This window comes from Haematobia irritans, chromosome 3 (genome assembly GCF_050003625.1).
Source record: "Haematobia irritans isolate KBUSLIRL chromosome 3, ASM5000362v1, whole genome shotgun sequence".
NCBI lineage: Eukaryota > Metazoa > Arthropoda > Insecta > Diptera > Muscidae > Haematobia > Haematobia irritans.
This window is the reverse complement of record NC_134399.1, coordinates 212,884,155-212,908,518: the sequence shown is the minus strand read 5'-3', so window position 1 is coordinate 212,908,518 and position 24,364 is coordinate 212,884,155. Positions and strand designations below refer to the sequence as shown.

The following is a 24,364-nucleotide window of genomic DNA, read 5'->3' as shown; positions in this document are numbered from 1 at the left end:
GACAAAATTTTGTATAGAAATAAAATGTTGACGAAATTTTTTTTTGTAATAAAATTTTGACAAAATTTTCTATAGAAATAAAATGTTGGCAGTTTATTTTTGGCGATTTGGACCAATTTTTGTGTGATTGGGGATCGACTATATATACCCAGCAAAAAAATTTGGAAGTTCTTCCAAAAGCACAACTTTAAAAGCACTTCCAGAAGATGTACTCCCAATGATGTTATTTATTTTAACTACACAGGAAGTTCTTTTCATTCAATTTTTTATAACATGCTTTTTTCATATTTTTAATGGGTAATATTAACTTTTTTTGTTTCAAATTGGTTAAAACCAGTTTAAGAATTCATAAAATGGTACAAATTATTTAAATTTTATCGAAAACAAAATGCTAAATCCAATTTGAAAAAAATGTGAATTTTTGAAAATATTTGATGTCAAACGTTTCAGACAAGCGTTATGCTTTGGTCACACTAGGCAAATATTTGACAGAAGTCAAAACAGAAACCGTCGCCACAGCCAAACCAGCTAACATTTTGAGTTCATATTGGATATATAACATCATGGTACACGGATGAAAAAGGCTGTTTTTCATATGTTTGGCTATAAACATTATATGTTTGGAACACAAATTTTTAAACACAATATTTTTGAGTGCATGCATATAATGTTCATAAACTAGCATAACATGTTTGGGACATATATGTTAATATGTTAGAACATATTATGTTTGGGACATAAAATGTTTGTAAATATAATATGCTTGGATGCATACATATATTAATTTAGAAATAGCCTATAAACATATATGTGTTTAGTAGCTTGGAGCGCTATTTAACAGGGAGCGATATAAAAAAAAATCATACAATTGAATAATTTCTTCTACAATGTTTGTATTACAGAAAAAGGTGCTAAGAACTAAAAATCTCGTGGAAGTGAGAAAGATGTGAGGGAATATACAATTGGGCAGAAACAAAATTTTGAGCATTCAGGTCGAAAACCTATGTTGTTAGCACCTATATTACCTGTTTATTTTCATAATTCATTATGATTGTAAATATATAAATAAATAAATAAAATTTTGAGCACAATATTGTTTGGGAGAATTTTTGTTAAGCATATAATATTTTTGGGTGCAAAATGCTTCCAAACATATTATATGGTCACATAATAACATATTGTTTTTTGGAAGACAACATTATTGAATTTGGATGCAAAAATACAAAATGTTTGGAACTTAGACTACCCAAACATATATTGTTTAGACTAATATGCTTTCAAACATATTATATATTGGAAGAGATCAAACATATAAATGTTTGGGCAATACCCAAAAATGTATATGCTTGAAGCAAAATATGTTTGGGAGTATATGTTACAGAAGCGATTTTTTGTGAGCATGTAGGAGTATTTTCCAAAAACGGTACTCAGATATTTGGAAAATGGTTCTGGAAAAATGTTTGACACTCATTTTGGTCAAATATTTGCTTAGTGTGACCATAGCCTTAGAATCCATAAAAATGATAAAAAATTATAAAAGTTATTTATTTGACAAAATATCACAGAATTTTTTAATTTACATCCAAAACATTGAATTCGGATCACACCTAAAGAAGTGATGCAAATTCAGTGCAACGGCTGTTGAAATGGAGGACTTCCGTCCTATGATAAGCCCATGTTAAATTTATCGCTTCTGCGTCAATTTTGCACCACTTCCGGATCCAAAAAGAAAATTTCCATTACTTTTTTGGCGACGCTGTTTTTTTGCTGGGTAAGTAAATATTATTCAACAAATTCAAGACAATTTTGTACTTTGAAGGAACAAATTGCAGTTCAAAATGGTAAGAATATCTTAAACGCCATACGAAATTCCAGATAAGCGCATTTGTAGTACAAATTTAAAGAAATAATGAACTATTTTGTGAGAATTAGAGGGGTCACTTTTTTTTGAGTGCACAATTTAAAAAATGACATTAATTTTAATGTGATAATATAGCAAACTCCTCACGAAAGTTGTCGACTTCTGAGAAATATTCGATTTTCAGATTGTCCAAGTTTGAGATGTTTCATTGTAGTTTGATATTCAATTTGTAGATAGAATTTGGAAATAATAATTTAAGGACAAATTCAAATTTGTCCACACCCATTACGAAAAAAGTTTAATATTAAAATTATTCTTGCGAAATTATTTTCTATGCTTGATTACATTTTTTTATAATTTTTTTTATGTCCGGCTCATATCATGGAATGAGAATATTCATTGAACATATTTTAATAATTATAGATTAATGTGCCGTTGTTAGCATTTCAGATTTAACACCAGCAGCATCATCATCATCACTAACGTCCTTAAATAATAAATGAGCATTAATGTTGTCATCGCAATGTGACATTGTCCTGACGATGTCGACAATGATGAACAGCTGAATAAATAAATTTACTCGCTCGCTTGCTGGCGCTTATCTCCTCATAAAGGATAATAATTTTGATGTCAAACCAAACAGTACAGATCAAATGCATTAGAGTTCATGGTCATATATGAAGGGAGAATAGATAATGGTAGCCTACCATCATTAATATTCGACCGTAGTGTTGATGGTGGAGGCTTAGCGCATCAGCCAAGTGTGAAAATCATTCATAATTAGTAAAAAAAAAGCCAAGGCAACAGGGTTTTACAGCAAATCAATCGATGTCATTAGAAGCCACACATACATACATGGGTATGAGGCCCACAAGGATAACAATTAGGTCAGAAGAGAAGGTTAATTAGAATTCGGTTGGAATGATGAGCTAATTATGATTATGATTTTTTCAAAGAGAAAAACAGGGAAGGAGTTGTACATGAAACAGACATAGGCATAATAAAAATTTAGATTTTTTCACAATATACAGAATTAGAAGTAAATAATTACCTTTTTTGTAGAATTTCGAATCAAGGATCAAACATCATAAAATTAAATCTTAGACCAAATTTGATTTTTTAATTTTTTAATCAAATTAAATTTTTATACCCTCCACCATAGGATGGGGGGTATATTAACTTTGTCATTCCGTTTGTAACACATCGAAATATTGCTCTAAGACCCCATAAAGTATATATATTCTGGGTCGTGGTGAAATTCTGAGTCGATCTAAGCATGTCCGTCCGTCTGTCCGTCTGTTGAAATCACGCTAACTTCCGAACGAAACAAGCTATCGACTTGAAACTTGACACAAGTAGTTGTTATTGATGTAGGTCGGACGGTATTGCAAATGGGCCATATCGGTCCACTTTTACGTATAGCCCCCATATAAAGGGACCCTCAGATTTGGCTTATGGAGCATCTAACAGAAGCAAATTTCATCCGATCCGGCTGAAATTTGGTACTTGATGTTGGTATATGATCTCTAAGAACCATGCCAAAATTGGTCCACATCGGTTCATAATTATATATAGCCCCCATATAAATCAATCCTCAAATTTGGCTTGTGGAGCCTCAAAGAGAAACAAATTTCATCCGATCCCGCTGAAATTTGGTACATGGTGTTGGTATATGGTCTCTAAGAACCATGCAAAAATTGGTCCACATCGGTTTATAATTATATATACCCCCCATATAAACCAATCCCCAGATTTGGCTTGCGGAGCCTCAAAGAGAAACAAATTTCATCCGATCCGGCTGAAATTTGGTACATGGTGTTGGTATATGGTCTCTAAGAACCATGCAAAAATTGGTCCACATCGGTTCATAATTATATATACCCCCCATATAAACCAATCCCCAGATTTGGCTTGCGGAGCTTTAAAGAGAAGCAAATTTCATCCAATCCGGATGTAATTTGGAACATGGTGTTAGTAAAGGGTGATTTGTTAAGAGCTTGATAACTTAAAAAAAAAAAAAAACGCATAAAATTTGCAAAATCTCATCGGTTCTTTATTTGAAACGTTAGATTGGTCCATGACATTTACTTTTTGAAGATAATTTCATTTAAATGTTGACCGCGGCTGCGTCTTAGGTGGTCCATTCGGAAAGTCCAATTTTGGGCAACTTTTTCGAGCATTTCGGCCGGAATAGCCCGAATTTCTTCGGAAATGTTGTCTTCCAAAGCTGGAATAGTTGCTGGCTTATTTCTGTAGACTTTAGACTTGACGTAGCCCCACAAAAAATAGTCTAAAGGCGTCAAATCGCATGATCTTGGTGGCCAACTTACCGGTCCATTTCTTGAGATGAATTGTTCTCCGAAGTTTTCCCTCAAAATGGCCATAGAATCGCGAGCTGTGTGGCATGTAGCGCCATCTTGTTGAAACCACATGTCAACCAAGTTCAGTTCTTCCATTTTTGGCAACAAAAAGTTTGTTAGCATCGAACGATAGCGATCGCCATTCACCGTAACGTTGCGTCCAACAGCATCTTTGAAAAAATACGGTCCAATGATTCCACCAGCGTACAAACCACACCAAACAGTGCATTTTTCGGGATGCATGGGCAGTTCTTGAACGGCTTCTGGTTGCTCTTCACTCCAAATGCGGCAATTTTGCTTATTTACGTAGCCATTCAACCAGAAATGAGCCTCATCGCTGAACAAAATTTGTCGATAAAAAAGCGGATTCTCTGCCAACTTTTCTAGGGCCCATTCAATGAAAATTCGACGTTGTGGCAGATCGTAAGTCTATTCATGATGAAATGTCAAAGCATACTGAGCATCTTTCTCTTTGACACCATGTCTGAAATCCCACGTGATCTGTCAAATACTAATGCATGAAAATCCTAACCTCAAAAGATTCACATTTCCGAAGAAATTCGGGCTATTCCGGCCGAAATGCTCGAAAAAGTTGCCCAAAATTGGACTTTCCGAATGGACCACCTAAGACGCAGCCGCGGTCAACATTTAAATGAAATTATCTTCAAAAAGTAAATGTCATGGACCAATCTAACGTTTCAAATAAAGAACCGATGAGATTTTGCAAATTTTATGCGTTTTTTTTTTTTAAAAGTTATCAAGCTCTTAACAAATCACCCTTTATATAGCCGAACTCCAATCACACAAAAATTGGTTCATAGTCATGGTTGCCACTCAAGCCAAAAATAATCTACCAAAATTTTATTTCTATAGAAAATTTTGTCAAAATTTTAATTCTATAGAAAATTTTGTTAAAATTTTATTTCTATAGAAAATTTTGTTAAAATTTTATTTCTATAGAAAATTTTGTTAAAATTGTATTCGGTTCATAATCATCTACCAAAATTTTATTTCTAAAGAAAATTTTGTCAAAATTTTATTTCTATAGAAAATTTTGTTAAAAATTGATTTCTATAGAAAATTTTATCAACATTTTATGTCTACAAATAATTTTGTCAAAATTTTATTTCTATAGAAAAATTTTGTCAAAATTGTATTTCTATCAAACCCCTTTTTCGGGAGGTTCAAGTGCAGTTCACTTTGGGTTGAGTGAATTACCCGAATTTATTCTGATAATTGGTTGATAGTTTTGCTGCAAGTAGAGGATGCTGATGAGGAATGTGGTAATTCCGAAACAGCTGTACATCCAACCATCTTGCAGTCTATAGGGCTTAGCCCAAATAAATTTGACAAGCATACTTTTCCTCTGTTGGTTAAGCTACACTTGTAGTTTAGTCAATGCATGGCTTTAAGCTGAGATCAAAAACAACAATAACGATTGAAGAGAAGCCAACAATAACAAACAAAACGAAAATTTTATTTCTATAGAAAATTTTGTTAAAATTTTATTCGGTTCATAATCATCTACCAAAATAATCTACCAAAATAATCTACCAAAATTTTATTTCTATAGAAAATTTTGTCAAAATGTTATTTCTATAGCAAATTTTGTCAAAATTTTATTTCTATAGAAAAATTTGTTAAAATTTTATTTCTATAGAATATTTTTGTTAAAATTTTATTTCTATAGAAAATTTTGTAACAATTTTATTTCTATAGAAAATTTTGTGAAAATTTTATTTCTATAGAAAATTTTGTGAACATTTTATTTCTATAGAAAATTTTGTTAAAATTTTATTTCTATAGATTTTATTAATTTTATTTTTTATTAATTTTGCCAAAATTTTATGTCTATAGAAAATTTTGTCGTATTGGATCGATCTTTTTTGATTTAATATATACCACGTATGGACTTACATACAATTTAGAAGACGGTGTTAGGAGGTTTTAAGATACCTTGCCATCGGCAAGCGTTACCGCAACTTAAGTAATTCGATTGTGGATGGTAGTGTTTAGAAGAAGTTTTTACGCAATCCAAGGTGTAGGGTACATACATAATATTCATTAGGGAACATTTCCATTTCTTCGATGACACACCAAATTTAACATCCCAAGTAAAAATTGAGATCTGATAAGATCTCAATATTGGCCCAGATCTAATGTCTTGGATATAATTATATCTCTCCCTATATATAATTGGATCTGATGTTAGATCTGCTCATATATGGAATCATATACATTTATATGTAATGCAGATATCTTCTTACATCTAAAGGGGCCAATTTTGAGATTTAATCATATCTGATTAGATCCCCCAATTTTTACACGGGGACCCAAATTCCAAAAATTACTTTTTTTATACATAATTTAGAAGAATTGAAAACAAATACAAAAAAAAAGTAAAATTTCGTTATTCAAAGAAATTTTCTCATAATATTGTGTTAATTTTGTGTCCCCTAATTTAGAGTTTTTTTCATTGTATATTATGTTTCCTATTTTTTTATTCTCCAATTATTCAATTCAATACTTACTCTGTATACTCCGAACTATTTGTAAAGAAGTCCACCAAACATGCCAACAAATAGGTTTCAGGTAAATTGAAAAGTGTATTCAAAACATAGACACGCGATTCATCCAATTTTAAAAATTTATTTGGATACAATTCATATACTTGAGAACTAAAATGGAAAGATTTATTTAACTTTTATAAATAAATTTTATGAATAATAAAATACTTACTGTTTTAAAAATTCAAATCCATGGACACAAACTAAAATGTTACCATAAGCATCCACTTTCAAGAGATTACCATACAGAGTATCGAACCATAAACCTCTGATGGGAAACGAAGGATCATATTCGAATTGCATTATCTCTTTGGGATAACCCATGCTGACCAGGCGTTCTTTGACCAAATCAAATCCAAGTTGTTCATATTGTGGCGATTTGTATTCTGAAAATGCAAAATGAAGAGATTTAGTTAATTTATGGGGTTTTCACTCCAGGCATCATACACAGAAAAAGTTTTTCCAATTAAAGTCTTAATTGAATTGAATTTTGAAAAAATATTCAATTAAAGGTGTAACTGATTCAACAATTTTTTTTATTGAAACAAAAATCAAACACAAAGATTAATATTATCAATTTATTTTTTAAATTGGATCAATTAATTTTTTAATTAATGTGTTAATACTATCATTTCTGTGATTGAAGACATTTCAATTCAAAAAATAATTGGATAATTTAATTTCGTGACTGAATCAGAAAAAAAAATTATGTACAAATAAAAAAAAAATTCTGAATCAATCAGAATTGTTTTTATATACACAAAAAAATTTTCTGATTCAATCAGATTGATTGGAAAACATTTTCTATAAATATAATTTTTTGGCAAAATTTTCTTGGAAATAACATTTTGACAAAATTTTCTATAAAAAATAAAATGTTGACAAAATTTTCAATAGAAATAAAATGTTGACAAAATTTTCTATAGAAATACAATTTTCAAAAATTTTTCTAAAAAATACAATTTTGACAAAATTTTTCATAGAAATAAAATTTTGACAAAATTTTCTATAAAAATAAAATTTCGACAAAATTTTCTATAGAAATAACATTTTGACAAAATTTTCTATAAAAAATAAAATTTTGAAAAAATTTTCAATAGAAATAAAATTTCGACAAAATTTTCTATAGAAATAAAATTTTGACAAATTTTTCTAAAGAAATACAATTTTGACAAAATTTTTCACAGAAATAAAATTTTGACAAATTTTTCTATAAAAATAAAATGTCGACAAAATTTTCTAAAGAAATACAATTTTGACAAAATTTTCTGTAGAAATAAAATTTTGACAACATTTTCCATAGAAAAACAAGTAAGTAAAGTCTAAAGTCGGGCGGAGCCGACTATATTATACCCTTCACCATTATGTAGACAAACATTTGTGTTACCATCTCAACTACTTAAAGTTTGCTGGGAGCTATACAAAAGTTTGCATTTCCAGATACAAATACTTTTAATGGAAACAATTTTTTGTACTTCTACAAAAACTCTAGAATTAAAATTTAAATAGGCTAACGCCCTGGGATGAAACACAATGTTAGTAAAAAATATGGGAAATATGAAGCGAGAGAAATTTTAATGCAATTGTACAAAAGAGATTAATGATTTTTCAGGCGATACATATGTATTCGAGATATAGGACAATTAGAGTAATATTTACAATTTATGCTACTCAGCAGTGGCGATTTTACAAGGATTGGTTAGATCTCGCCAAGATATGTGGTAAAGTGTGGGTTGTGATATATTATTTGGTCTAGTCGGGCCACTTGGAGCCTTATTTAAAACTCATCCGTTCTGTGGAAATTTTGGCATTGCAGTGTGTAGGATATGGCTAAGATATGGGGAAATCATCACAGAATTTTGTGTAAAGTGTGAGAATTTTGGCCATATTTGTATTTTTTGAGGAAACTATCTAGTCAAGTGGAGGAAAATCCCATTGAAAATGGGTCCAAAATATGAAACAGTCTACCATATTTCCCCAACTCTGGCGTACGTATATATGGGAACTATATACAATCTGAACCAATTTTGACTAAATTTGACATGGATAGTTAGAATAATAATTCTGCTATCTATGCGAAATTTCACGTAAATGGGAGTATAACTTTGGCCCACCTGGTCATATGAGTGCAAATCGGACGGGAGATATATATGGGAGCTATATCTAAATTTGAACCGATTTCAATCAAATTTACCAAGCATTGGTAGAATGTCAATGCTACCCTCTGAGCAAAATTTCACGAAGATCGGTAGTAAACTTTGGCCTCTGTGGTCATATGAGTCTAAATCGGACGAAAGATATATATGGGAGCTATATCTAAATCTGAACCGATTTGGCTGATATTTTGCAAGATTTTCGAGATTCATAAAATATTTGGATGTACGGTATTTCAAGAAAATCGGTTGATAAACACGCTAACTATGACCACATCGGGGATAAATATATATGGCAGCTATATCTAAATCTGAACCGATTTTTTCCAAAACCAATAGCGATTGTCTCTGTCCCAAGAAACGGCCCTATGCCAAATTTGAGGACGATCGGACTTAAATTGCGAGCTGTACTTTGTGCACAAAATTACATATACAGACAGACAGACAGACAGACAGACAGACAGACAGACAGACAGACAGATAGACAGATAGACAGACATACAGACGGACATCGCTAAATCGACTCAAAATTTAATTCTAAGCCGATCGGTATACTAAAAGATGGGTCTATGACCACTATTTCTTGGCGTTACATACAAATGCACAAACTTATTATACCCTGTACCACAGTAGTGTTGAAGGGTATAAAAAATGTTGACAAAATTTTCTATAAAAATAAAATTTTGACAAAATTTTCTTTAGAAATAAAATTTTGACAAAATTTTCTAAAGAAATAAAATTTTGACAAAATTTTCTATAAAAATAAAATTTAGACAAAATTATCTATAGATATAAAATGTTGACACAATTTTCAATAGAAGTACAATTTTGACAAAAATTTCTATAGAAATAAAATTTTGACAACATTTTCTATAAAAATAAAATTTTGACAAAATTTTCTATAGAAATAAAATGTTGACAAAATTTTCTATAGAAATAAAATTGTGACAAAATTTTATATAGAAATAAAATTTTGAAAAAATTTTATATAGAAATAAAATTTTGACAAAATTTTTCTATAAAAATAAAATTTTGACAAAATTTTCTATAGAAATAAAATTTTGAAAAAATTTTCTACAGACATATAATTTTGAAAAAATTTTCTATAGAAATAAAATTTTCTATAGAAGTAAAATTTAGACAAAATTTTTTATAGAAATAAAATTTTGACCAAAAAATTGATAAAATACTGCGAAATAACAGTTTTTATGAACTTCTCTCCTATCACTGAGTGCTGCCCGATTCTATGATAATCTCAATGACAAGAGACCACCGTTTTATAGCCGAGTCCGAACGGCGTTCCGCATTGCGATGAAATCACTTAGAGAAGCTTTGAAACATTCAGAAATGTTTCCAGCATTACTGATGTGGGATAATGATGTTTTGGTAGATTTTACAAAATATTTCTCACGAACTGAATTTGGAAAAATTTTTTATAAAAATAAAATTTTGACAAAATTTTCTGTAAAAAAACTATCTTGACAAAATTTTCTATAAAAATAAAATTTTGAAAAAATTTCTATAGAAAAAAATTTTGACAAAATGTTCTATAGAAATAACATTTTGACAAAATTTTCTATGGAAATATAATTTTAACAAAATTATATAGAAGTACAATTTTTTAAAAATTTTCTATAGAAATAACATTTTTAAAAAGTTTTCGATAGAAATAAAATTTTGACAAAATATTCTATAGAAAAAAAATGTTGACAAAATTTTCTATAGAAATAAAATTTTGACAAAATTTTCTATAGAAATAAAATTGTGGCAACATTTTCTATAGAAGTAAAATTTCGACAAAATTTTCTATAGAAATAAAATTTTGACAAAATTTTTTATAGAAATAAAATTTTGACAAAATTTTCTATAAAAATAAAATTTTGACAAAATTTTCTCTAGAAATAAAATTTTGACAAAATTTTCTATAAAAATATAATTTTGACAAAATTTTCTATAAAAATAAAATTTTGACAAAATTTTCTATAGAAATAAAATTTTGACAAAATTTTCTATAGACATATAATTTTGACAAAATTTTCTATAGAAATAAAATTTTGACAAAATTTTCTATAGAAATAAAATTTTGACAAAATTTTGTATAGAAATAAAATTTTGGATTTTCTATAGAAATAAAATTTTGGCAAAACTTTTTATAGAAATAACATTTTGACAAAATTTTGTATAAAAATACAATTTTGGCAAAATTTTTCATAGAAATAAAATATTGACAAAATTTTCTATAAAAATACAATTTTGTCAAAATTTTCTATAAAAATATGAACTTCTCTCCTATCACTGAGTGCTGCCCGATTCTATGTTAATCTCAATGACAAGAGACCTCCGTTTTATAGCCGAGTCCGAACGGCGTTCCACATTGCGATGAAATCACTTAGAGAAGCTTTGAAACATTCAGAAATGTTTCCAGCATTACTGATGTGGGATAATGATGTTTTGGTAGATTTTACAAAATATTTCTCACGAACTGAATTTGGAAAAATTTTTTATAAAAATAAAATTTTGACAAAATTTTCTGTAAAAAAACTATCTTGACAAAATTTTCTATAAAAATAAAATTTTGAAAAAATTTCTATAGAAAAAAATTTTGTCAAAATGTTCTATAGAAATAAAATTTTGACAAAATTTTCTATGGAAATATAATTTTAACAAAATTATATAGAAGTACAATTTTTTAAAAATTTTCTATAGAAATAACATTTGTAAAAAGTTTTCGATAGAAATAAAATTTTGACAAAATATTCTATAGAAAAAAAATGTTGACAAAATTTTCTATAGAAATAAAATTTTGACCAAATTTTCTATAGAAATAAAATTGTGGCAACATTTTCTATAGAAGTAAAATTTCGACAAAATTTTCTATAGAAATAAAATTTTGACAAAATTTTTTATAGAAATAAAATTTTGACAAAATTTTCTATAAAAATAAAATTTTGACAAAATTTTCTCTAGAAATAAAATATTGACAAAATTTTCTATAAAAATAAAATTTTGACAAAATTTTCTATAAAAATACAATTTTGGCAAAATTTTCTATAAAATTAAAATTTTGACAAAATTGTCTATAGAAGTAAAATTTCGACAAAATTTTCTATAGAAATAAAATTTAGACAAAATTTTCTATAGAAAAAAATCAAAAAAATTTGTAAGAAAATACAAGTGTAACAAAATTTTGTGTAAAAATACAATTTTGGCAAAATTATTCATAGAAATAAAATCTTGACAAAATTTTATATAGAAATAAAATTTTGACAAATTTTTCTATAAAAATAAAATTTTGACAACATTTTCTATAGAAGTACATTTTTGACAGAAAAAAATGATAAAACACTGCGAAATAAGATTTTATTTGGTAATTTTTTGGTTAAAGTTTGTTAAAAATTTGGTAGATTAATTTTGTCTAGAGTGGCATTCATGGTTACTTCTCAAAAAATATGGTGCAATAATGCATGCTTTAATGTTCTTAAAAATGATTTTATACTATTATTAGTAATTATCAAAAATCATCTTACAAGTAATTTAATTCCTTTCGAATCCCTTTTACTAACCTGCCAAAGTGTAGTCCATATCGAAGCCATAGAATTTGATATTTTCCAAATGCAAGGATCTGTTGACAAAAATTCTGCAAAGAGAAAAATTTAATAAAGAAATTGAGTAAACTTTTCATTTAAAAATAAAACTATACGTAATTTGAAGATAGTTTATTAAAATTGATTTTTAAATAATTTTAATAAACCGTCTTCAAAAATAAACCTAATATTTCATTGAAAACTCAATTATTTTATTGCCTACTTTTAGGCATTATCCATAATGTTTGACATTTTGCAAAGTGTCAAGATGTTGAAATTATTTGCTAATGATTACTCTTTCATGTATTATTTATTCATATGTTCTTAAATCAAATATTCGATGGAAATCCATTGACACAATACATTTCTGTTTCAGGTGATAACAAATTTCATTATCTTCTCTGTTACGTTGTGGGATTGGTTAAGAGGTTATCAGTATGAGTGGCGGTGAATGTTATAGTAGTCAAATGCTAGTCATCAATTGAAGCGTATCAGAAATAATTGCAATATTGTATTCACAGTAATTTTCATATGAGTGTTTATATGAATTTATAATTTTTGCGTTCCAAAGAAAAATCACATCAACGTCATATATTAAAGAAGACATGCCACAATTACTATGCTAAGAGAGATGGATAATGAGATTTTAATGAAGTATTATTAGAGAACGAGATTAGCTTTTGGGAATGAATTAATCTTTATTTGTTTATTTCCTATATAGTAACCCAAAAGAAAAGAGAGATAACATAATGTCATAATAAAATGAAAAATTTTGTATAAGAAATATTTAGTTTAGTATAGTTGGCATCGTCTCTATAAATTCGATGATTTTTTGTAACTTGTAAAAATCATTTGAAATTGGAATTTTAAGTTGTGGTTAGCAAGTACAGATGGCTATGATTTTTCAAAAAATGAAAAAAAACGTACATTAAGATTTTTTCCCAGTATCAAAACTACGGATTCTAGAAGCCCAAGAAGTAAAATCGGGTGATCGGTCTATATGGGGGCTATATCAAAACATGGAGCGGTACTCGCCATTTGCAGTACACGTTTTAAGGGTCCTAGAGTACCTCTGGATTTCAAATTTCAGGTAAATTGTATTAAAACTACGGATTCTAGAAGCCCAAGAAGTAAAATCGGGAGATCGGTCTATATGGGGGCTCTATGAAAACATGGACCTATACACCCCATTTGCGGCACACCTCTTTATGGTCTTAGAATACCTCTAGATTTCCAATTTCAGGCAAATCGGATAGAAAATACACTTTCTAGACGCCCAAGAAGCAAAATCGGGAAATCGTTCCATATGGACGCTATACCAAAACATGGACCGATAGGCACCATTTTCGGTACACTTTTGGATGGTCCTAAAATACCTCTAGATTTCCAATTTCATGCAAATTGGATAAAAACTACAGTTTTTATAAGCCCAAGACCCCAAATCGGGAGGTCGGTTTATATGGGGACTATATCACCACTTGGACCAATATAGCCCGTCTTCGAACATGCAAACAAAAGACGAATTTGTGCCAAATTTCAGGACGATAGCGCCATTATTGAATGCTGTAGCGTGATTACAACAGATAGACAGACGGATATGCTTATATTGCCTTAGAATTTCTCCCTGATCAAGAATATATATACGTTATATAGTCGGAAATCGATATTTCGATGTGTTACAAACGGAATGACAAACTTATTATACCCCCGTCACCTTTCTATGGTGGTGGGTATAATAAAATTTAGACAAATACTTCTATAGAAATAACATTTTTACAAATATTTCTATAGAAATAACATTTTGTATAGTAATAAAATTTTTAAAAAAATTTCTATAGAAATAAAATGTTGACAAAATTTTCTATAGCAATAAAATTTTGACAACATTTTCTATAGAAATACAATTTTGACAAAATTTTATATAGAAATAAAATTTTGGCAAAATTTTCTATAGAAATAAAATTTTGAAAACATTTTCTATAAAAATAAAATTTTGACAAATAGAAATAAAATTTTGACAAAATTTTCTATAGAAATAAAATTTTTACAAAATTCTCTATAGAAATAAAATTTTCAAAAAATTTCTATAGAAATAAAATTTTGACAAAATTTTCTATAGGAATAAAATTTTGACAACATTTTCTATAGAAATAAAATTTTGACAAATATTTCTATAGAAATAAAATTTTGACAAAATTGTCTATTGTGACAAAATTTTCTATAGAAATAAAATTTTGACATTTTCTATAAAAATAACATTTTGAAAAAATTTTGTATAAAAATAAAATTTTGACAAAATTTTCTATAGAAATAAATTTTTGACACAACTTTTTATAGAAATGAAATTTTACAACATTTTCTATATAAATAAAATTTTGACAAATAGAAATAAAATTTTGACAACATTTTCTATAGAAATAAAATTTTGACATTTTCTATTAAAATAAAATTTTGACAACATTTTCTATAGAAATAAAATTTTGAAAAAAAATTGTGTAGAAATAAAATTTGACAAAATTTTCTATTGAAATAAAATTTTGATAAAATTTTCTATTGAAATAAAATTTTGACAAAATTTTCTATAGAAATAAAATTTTGAAAACATTTTATATAAAACTAAAATTTTAACAAAATTTTCTATAAAAAAAATTTACAAAATATTGTATAGAAATAAAAGTTTGACAAAATATTCTATAAAAATAACATTTTGATAATATTTTCTATAAAAGTAAAATTTTTAAAAAATTTTCTATAGAAATACAATTTTTAAAAAATTTTCTATAGAAATACATTTTTGACAAAACTTTCTGAAGAAATCAATTTTTGCAAAATAATATTTGTTGGTAGTTTTTGATAAGATTTTCTGCAAATATTGGTAGATAATTTTTGTCTCGTTTAGTTCGCGATCGATAATTTCTTATCTAGAAAGTGTTCGTGTGGTAGAGAAATATAGAAACACATACTTTTTTTCAACTAAAATATTCTTGAAATTCAATAAAATCGTGGTTTTGACTATGGCTTTAACAAAATCGAGATTTTCTTCTCGATTTTGACTATTTGTAAAAAAATATTAGCAAATAAGTTTTTTAAAGACTTTTTCAAAATATTTTTTCACAACAAAAAGTACTAATAATTCACGGGGGTAGAAATAAAATTTTGACAAAATTCTCTATAGAAATAAAATTTTGAAAAAATTTCGTCAATTTTAAACATTTTTTTAGTTTTATATCCGCTTTCAACGACTACCGTAGTACTGTAAATACAAAAAAAAATTTTTTTTGACAAAATTGTCTATAGAAATAAAATTTTGGCAAAATTTTCTATAAAAATAAAATTTTGACAAAATTGTCTATAGAAATAAAATTTTGACAAAATTGTCTATAAAAATAAAATTTTGACAAATATTTCTATAGAAATAAAATTTTGACAAATATTTCTATAGAAATAAAATTTTGACAAAATTTTCTATGGAAATAAAATTTTTACAAAATTCTCTATAGAAATAAAATTTTTAAAAAAATTTTTATAGAAATAAAATTTTGACAAAATTTTCTATAGAAATAAAATTTTGACAACATTATCTATAGAAATAAAATTTTGACAACATTTTCTATAGAAATAAAATTTTGACAAAATTTTCTATAGAAATAAAATTTTGACAACATTTTCTATAGAAATAAAATTTTGACAACATTTTCTATAGAAATAAAATTTTGACAACATTTTCTATAAAAATAAAATTTTGAAAAGATTTTCTATAAAAGTAAAATTTTGACAAATTTTGACAAAATTTCTATAGAAATAAAATTTTGACAAAATTTTCTATAGAAATAAAATTTTGACAACATTATCTATAGAAATAAAATTTTGACAACATTTTTTTATAGAAAATTTTAACAAAATTTTCTATAAAAAAATTTACAAAATATTGTATAGAAATAAAAGTTTGACAAAATATTCTATAAAAATAAAATTTTTAAAAAATTTCTATAGAAATAAAATTTTGAAAAAATTTTCTATAGAAATACAATTTTGACAACATTATCTATAGAAATAAAATTTTGACAACATTTTCTATAGAAATAAAATTTTGACAAAATTTTCTATAGAAATAAATTTATGACAAAATTTTCTATAGAAATAAAATTTTGAAAAAATTTTCTATAAAAATAAAATTTTGAAAAAAATTTCAATAAAAGTAAAATTTTGACAAATATTGACAACATCTTCTATTGAAATAAAATTTTGACAAAATTTTCTATAAAAATAAAATTTTGACAAAATTTTCTATAGAAATAAAATTTTGACAAATTTTCTATATATATAAAAGTGTGACAAAATTTTCTATAGGAATAAAATTTTGACAACATTTTCTATAAAAATAAAATTTTGACAAAATTTTCTATAGAAATAAAATTTTTAAAAATTTTCTATAGCAATAAAATTTTGACAAAATTTTGTATAGAAATAAAATTTGACAAAATTTTCTATTGAAATAAAATTTTGAAACATTTTCTATAAAAATAAAATTTTGACAACATTTTCTATAAAAATTTAATTTTTAAAAAATTTTGTATAGAAATAAAATTTGACAAGATTTTTTATTTAAATAAAATTTTGAGAAAATTTTGTATAGAAATAAAAGTTTGACAAAATTTTCTATAGAAATAAAATTTTGACAAATATTTCTATACAAATAAAATTTCGACAAAATTGTCTATAGAAATAAAATTTTGACAACATTTTCTATAAAAATAAAATTTTCTAAAGGAATAAAATATTGACAAAATTTTCTATAGAAACTTTTTATAAAAATGAAATTTTACAACATTTTCTATAGAAATAAAATTTTGACAAATAGAAATAAAATTTTGACAACGTGTTCTATAGAAATAAAATTTTGAAATTTTCTATAAAAATAAATTTATGATATCATTTTCTATAAAAATAGAATTTTGAAAAAATTTTGTGTAGAAATAAAATTTGACAAAATTTTCTATTGAAATAAAATTTTGACAAAATTTTCTATTGCAATAAAATTTTGACAAAATATTCTATAGAAATAAAATTTTGACAAAGTGTTTAATATAAATAAAATTTTGACAAATTTTTCTATAGAAATAAAATTTTGACAACATTTAATATAAAAATAAAATTTTAACAAAATTGTATATAAAAAAATTTACAAAATATTGTATAGAAATAAAAGTTTGACAAAATATCCTATAAAAATAAAATTTTGATAAAATTTTCTATAGTAGTAAAATTTTTAAAAAATTTTCTATAGAAATACAATTTTTAAAAAATTTTCCATAGAAATAAATTTTTGACAAAACTTTCTGAAGAAATCAATTTTTGCAAAATAATATTTGTTGGTAGTTTTTGATAAGATTTTCTCCAAATATTGGTAGATTATTTTTGTCTCGTTTAGTTTGCGATCGATAATTTCTTATCTAGAAAGTGTTCGTGTGGAAGCGTAATATAGAAACACATACTTTTTTTCAACTAAAATATTCTTGAAATTCAATAAAATCGTGGTTTTGACTATGGCTTTAACAAAATCGAGATTTTCTTCTCGATTTTGACTATAGTAATGCATTAGCCATCCCTGATTGATATGTCACCTTTTATTGCGAGCGCCATTCATTGTGTCATTTTTTAGAAATTTTCAACGATGATTACAATATTTCCATTTTGAAATTTGTTACCGAATTGGTACAAAAAAAAAAAAATTGGCACTTTTGTTTTAGTCAAGGCTTATAGATATAATTATGCTTTAATTATAAATGTAATTATCAATAAAAATAAAAAAAAAAAACAAATACTTTTTGTTTTAAAACAATAATATGAAATTTTTTCTCAATGATATAACACAAAGTTAATGATATAACACAAAGTTTAATCCCCATATAATCCTCCCATAGAGTCATGTGACTTCCTCCACTTACTGTATTAATGCAGTATTTTTACCACCTACTGATGTTGTGCTCAATAATCATTCTGCTTGAGTGCAGATCACAGCTTCCTTCGGTGACCTTATTTGAGAAAAAAAGGCATCGTAATATGCCATTACTCTTAACGAGGGCAAATTAAAATCTTCCCCTACTACCGAAACTCAATGGGTATCCAGGATACTATAGCAACGTATGGATGACAAAGCTTGGCCAAGAATGTCAAAACAATAAACAACACCATTATAAATAAATCTATTGCAGATTTCATCTCAATTTAAAATGAGCTTTGAAAAAACGAAATAGGGCAGGGCTGAATGAGAATACAAAGAAAAAATAAAAAACAAAACCATAGCTATGGAAAAATGTCATAAGAATAAAAATGAAACAAAATTTTTGTTGTTATTTTTTGGAGGTAAAATGTATTCATATGTCATTGAATATAATCAACGACTTGCAACCACATCTAGCTGTAAACCAAAAAGATAGGGAAAAGCCAAGCATTTTTTAAAAAGGATTTTTTTTGGAAACAGGAACTGGCACAAAAGAACCATATAAACAATCACACACAAGGATTGTCATAATTTTATAACAATAATGGTGAACAATTGTTTGTAATTTAGAGAATTTTGTTTTTTAGTTTTACAGCATGCTTGAATCCTTGCCAGTTGTGTGTTGCCAAAGAGGAAACCAAAAATATTGAAATAAAGTGGGCAACTTACGAAGATTTTAATTATATGAATGAAAAAGAAGCCAAACTATATTTATTTTATTAAAATTAAATAATAAAATAAAATTAATTTTACTTTAATTCAATAAAATAAATTAAATTAATGGGTTTGTTAAATCATTTCGCCTGTCTTGTACTTTAATGCACCTTGTACTTTAATGCACAAATCACAAAAAAAAAATTAGACTTTGTAGAAAATCTATCAATTGCAAGTTGTTGAAATACAATAGATTCCTTTTAACAAACATTTTTGGTAAGTCGTCCAAAGAATGTCTTTGAATTTGAGTAATAAGCTACTCAGGTATATTTGCGTTCTTTGAATATGAAAAAGTTTTCTCATTTGGTTAAGAAAGCTCTTCAAAAGATTTTCCAGCAGTAAATATTAAAAAATATAAACTTTATTTTAATCTCATATATATTTTTCAATGCTTTCAATATCTTTATTATATAGAAAAATAGCAAAACAAACTTTGAAGGGATTTCAATGAAGTGAAAGAAAAAAAATTTTGCTATTTTCTTTCCACATAAAAGAAAAAAAAAAAACATTTCAAAAGGTAATAAGTCACACTGCCACCATATGATGGAGGTATGTATATAAATCTTGTCAATCCATTTGTAACACTGCAAAATACAAAAATACAATTTTGACAAAATATTCAATAAAAGTAAAAATGTGACAACATTTTCTATAGAAATGGAATTTTGTTAAAAATTATCTCTAGAAATGAAATTTGGTCAAAAATTGTCTACAGAAATAAAAATTTTCTATAGAAATAACATTTTCACAAAATGTTTTATAGAAATACAATTTTAACAAACTTTTCTATAGAAATAAAATTTTAACAAAATTTTCTATAGAAATAAAATTTTTACAAAATTTTCTATAGAAATAAAATTTTAACAAAATTTTCTATAGAAATACAATTTTGACAAAATTTTCTATAGAAATACAAATTTGACAAAATTTTCTATAGAAATAACATTCTTTTCCTCTGTTGGTTAAACTACACTTGTAGTTTAGTCAATGCATGGTTTTAAGCTGAAATCAAACAACAAAATGATTGAAGAATAAACCAACAATAACAAAACAAAAAGAAATAACATTTTGACAAAATTTTCTATGGAAATAAAATTTTGTTCAAGTGTGGTTCATTGTTGAATTTAATGAACTGCTCGAATTTATTCTGATAATTGGTTGATAGTTTTGCTGCAAGTAGAGGATGCTGATGAGGAATGTGGTAATTCCGAAACGTGCGTCCATCCAACCATCTTGCAGTCTATAGGGCTTTGCCCAAATAAATTTGACAAACATTCTTCTCCTCTGTTGGTTAAGCTACACTTGTAGTTTAGTCAATGCATGGTTTTAAGCTGAAATCAAAAAAAAAAACAACAAAATTTTCTATAGAAATAAAATTTGACAAAATGTTTTTTTTGTATAGAAATACAATTTTGCCAAAAACTTTCTATAGAAATAAAGTTTTGACAAAATTTTCTATATAAATAAAATTTTCACACAATTTTTTATAGAAATAAAATTTGACAAAATTTTCTGTTTCTGTAGAAATAAAATTTTGTTAAAATTTTCTATAGAAAAAAATTTTGACAACATTTTCTATAGAAATAAAATTGTAACAAAATTTTCTATAGAAATAAAATTTTGAAATAAATTTCTACAGAAATATAATTCTAACAAAATTTTCTATAGAAATTTTGCAAAAATTTTCAATAGAAATAAAATTCTGAAAAAATTTTGACAAAATTTTCTATAAAAATACACTTTTGCCAAATTTTCTATAGAAATAAAGTTTTGACAAAATTTTCTATAGAAATAAAATGTCTATAGAAATACAATTTTCATAAAATTTTCAATATAAAGAAAATTTTCACACAATTTTTTATAGAAATAAAATTTGACAAAATTTTCTTTTTCTGTAGAAATAAAATTTTGTTAAAATTTTCTATAGAAAAAAATTTTGACAAAATTTTCTATAGAAATAAAATTGTAACAAAATTTTCTATAGAAATAAAATTGTAACAAAATTTTCTATAGAAATAAAATTTTGAAATAAATTTCTACAGAAATATAATTCTAACAAAATTTTCTATAGAAATTTTGCAAAAATTTTCAATAGAAATAAAATTCTGAAAAAAATTTCCAATAGAAATAAAATTCTGAAAAAAATTTAAATAGAAATAAGATTTTGCCAAAAATTTTCTGTAGAAAAAACTTTGCCAAAAATTTCTATAGAAAAAAATGTATTTGTTGTTTTGATCTCAGCTTTAAAACCATTGTGTTGACTGAACTACAAGCGTAGCTTAACTAACAGAGGAAAAGAATGTTTGTCAAATTTATTTGGGCAAAGCCCTATAGACTGCAAAATGGTTGGATGGATGCGCGTTTCGGAATTACCACATACCTCATCAGCATCCTCTACTTGCATCAAAACTATCAACCAATTATCCGAATAAATTCAGGCAGTTCACTAAACCCAAAAGTAAACCACACTTGAACCTTCCGAAAAAAGGTTTATGATAGACGAATTATGCCGAAATAAAGTCATACAAACATTTCTGCCACTATCAAATTGTTGATTTGAGTGCAGTTGGCTTGTTTTTTTTTAGTGTGCTTCCTCTTACGTAATTCGTGTTGTTTTTTATTGGGGGTTTGTACTTCAATCATATTTGTTGTTTTGATCTCAGTTTTAAAACCATTGTGTTGACTAAACTACAAGAGTAGCTTAACCAATAGCGGAAAAGAATGTTTCTCAAATTTCTTTGGGCAAAGCCCTACAGACTGCAAGATGGTTGGATGGACGCACGTTTCGGAATTACCACATTCCTCATCAGCATCCTCTACTTGCAGCAAAACTATCAACCAATTATCAGAATAAATTCAGGCAGTTGGTTTTAAAGCTGAGATCAAAACAACAAATATGATTGAAGTACAAACCCACAATAAAAAACAACACTGAAAAAAAAATTTGACAAAATTTTTTGTAGAAACAAAATTTTGATAAAATTTTTTGTAGAAATAAAAATTTTGCCAAAAATTTTCTGTAGAAATAAAATTATACCAAAATTTTTCTATAGAAATAAAATTTTGCCAAAGATTTTCTATAGAAAAAAATTTTACCAAAATTTTTCTATAGAAATAAAATTTTACCAAAAATTTTCTATAGAAATAAAATTTTGCCAAAAATTCTCTATAAAAATAAAATTTTCCAAAAATTCTCTATAAAAATAAAATTTTGTCAAAATGCTCTATAGAAATAAAATTTGGTCAAAAATTTTCTATAAGAATAAAATTTTGTCAAAATGCTCTATAGAAATAAAATTTTGTCAAAAATTGTCTATAAAAATAAAATTTTGCCAAAAAATTTCTATAGAACTAAAATTTGGACAAAACTTTCTATAGAAATAAAATTTTGACCAAATTTTCTATAAAAATAAAATTGTAACAAAATTTTCTATAGAAATAAAACTTTGAAAAAAAAAATCAACAGAAATATAATTTTGACAAAATTTTCTATAGAAACAAAATTTTGACAAAATTTATTATAGAAATAAAATTTTGACAAAATTTATTATAGAAATAAATTTTTGGCAAAATCTTTTATAGAAATAAAGTTTTGATAAAATTTTCTATAGACATAAAATTTTGCGAAAAATTTTCTATAGAAATACAATTTTGCCAAAAAATTTTCTATGGAGATAAAATTTTGCCAAAAAATGTCTATAGAAATAAAATTTGTACAACATTTTTTCTGGTAGTTTTTTGGTAGAATTTCCTTAAAATGTTGAAATGTTGTAGAGTTGAGGAGCTGAGTCGATCGTTTGGCAGATCAAAGTTATTATAAACTGACCACTACTATGTGGTGTATGGTATAGAAAATGAAAAGATAACCACCTTCACTTTCTATTTTTATACCCTTCACCACTACTGTGGTACAGGGTATAATAAGTTTGTGCATTTGTATGTAACGCCAAGAAGGAGTAATCATAGACCAACCTTTTAGTATACGGATCGGCTTAGAATTAAATTCTGAGTCGATTTAGCGATGTCCGTCTGTCTGTCGGTTGATGTATTTTTGTGTGCAAAGTACAGCTCGCAGTTTTAGTCCGATTGTCCTAAAATTTGGTATAGAGTCCTGTTTCGGCTCAAAGACGATCCCTATTGATTTTATAAAAAAATCGGTTCAGATTTAGATATAACTGCCATATATATTTTTCACCGATCTGGTCATAATTGGCGTGTATATCAACCGATCTTCCTCAAATTCCGTACATCCGAATATTTTATTGGTCTCGAAAAACTTGCAAAATATCAGTCAAATCAGTTCAGATTTAGATATAGCTCCCATATATAGCTATTGGATATATCTCCCATATATAGCTTTCGCCCGATTTACACTCATATGACCACAGAGGCAAATTTTTAACTCCGATTTAGTTGAAATTTTGCACAGGGAGTAGAATTAGCATTGTAACTATGCGTGCCAAATTTGGTTGAAATCAGTTCAGATTTGGATATATCTCCCATATATAGCTTTCGCCCGATTTACACTCATATGACCACAGAGGCCAATTTTTAACTCCGATTTAGTTGAAATTTTGCACAAGGAGTAGAATTAGCATTGTTGCTATGCGTGCCAAATTTGGTTGAAATCGGTTCAGATTTAGATATAGCTCCCATATATATGTTTTTCTGATTTCGACAAAAATGGTCAAAATACCAACAATTTCCTTGTAAAATCGCCACTGCTTAGTCGAAATGTTGTAAAAATGACTCTAATTTTCCTAAACTTCTAATACATATATATCGAGCGATTAATCATAAATAAACTTTTGCAAAGTTTCCTTAAAATTGCTTCAGATTTAAATGTTTCCCATATTTTTTTACTAACATTGTGTTCCACCCTAGTGCATTAGCCGACTTAAGTTTTGAGTCTATAGATTTTGTAGAAGTCTATCTAATTCGGTCCAGATCGAGTGATATTTAAATGTATGTATTTGGGACAAACCTTTATATATAGCCCCCAACACATTTGACGGATGTGATATGGTATCGAAAATTTAGATCTACAAAGTGGTGCAGGGTATAATATAGTCGGCACCGCCCGACTTTAGACTTTCCTTACTTGTTTTTTTTTTTTGAAAT

At 26.4% G+C, this 24,364-nt stretch overlaps 1 protein-coding gene across 6 annotated transcripts in view; it reads right to left on the bottom strand.

Moving 5' to 3' along the window:
- Nt5b (5' nucleotidase B) overlaps positions 1-24,364 on the bottom strand; it is a 163,653-nt gene that overhangs the window by 10,763 nt on the left and 128,526 nt on the right. For all 6 annotated transcript variants that reach the window (XM_075302673.1, XM_075302676.1, XM_075302675.1 and 3 more), the window contains 3 exons: positions 12,505-12,578; positions 6,961-7,174; positions 6,753-6,899 (listed from right to left, as the gene is read on the bottom strand). In XM_075302673.1, the coding sequence (XP_075158788.1) occupies positions 6,753-6,899; positions 6,961-7,174; positions 12,505-12,578 (435 nt within the window). The remainder of the gene's footprint in view (positions 1-6,752; positions 6,900-6,960; positions 7,175-12,504; positions 12,579-24,364) is intronic.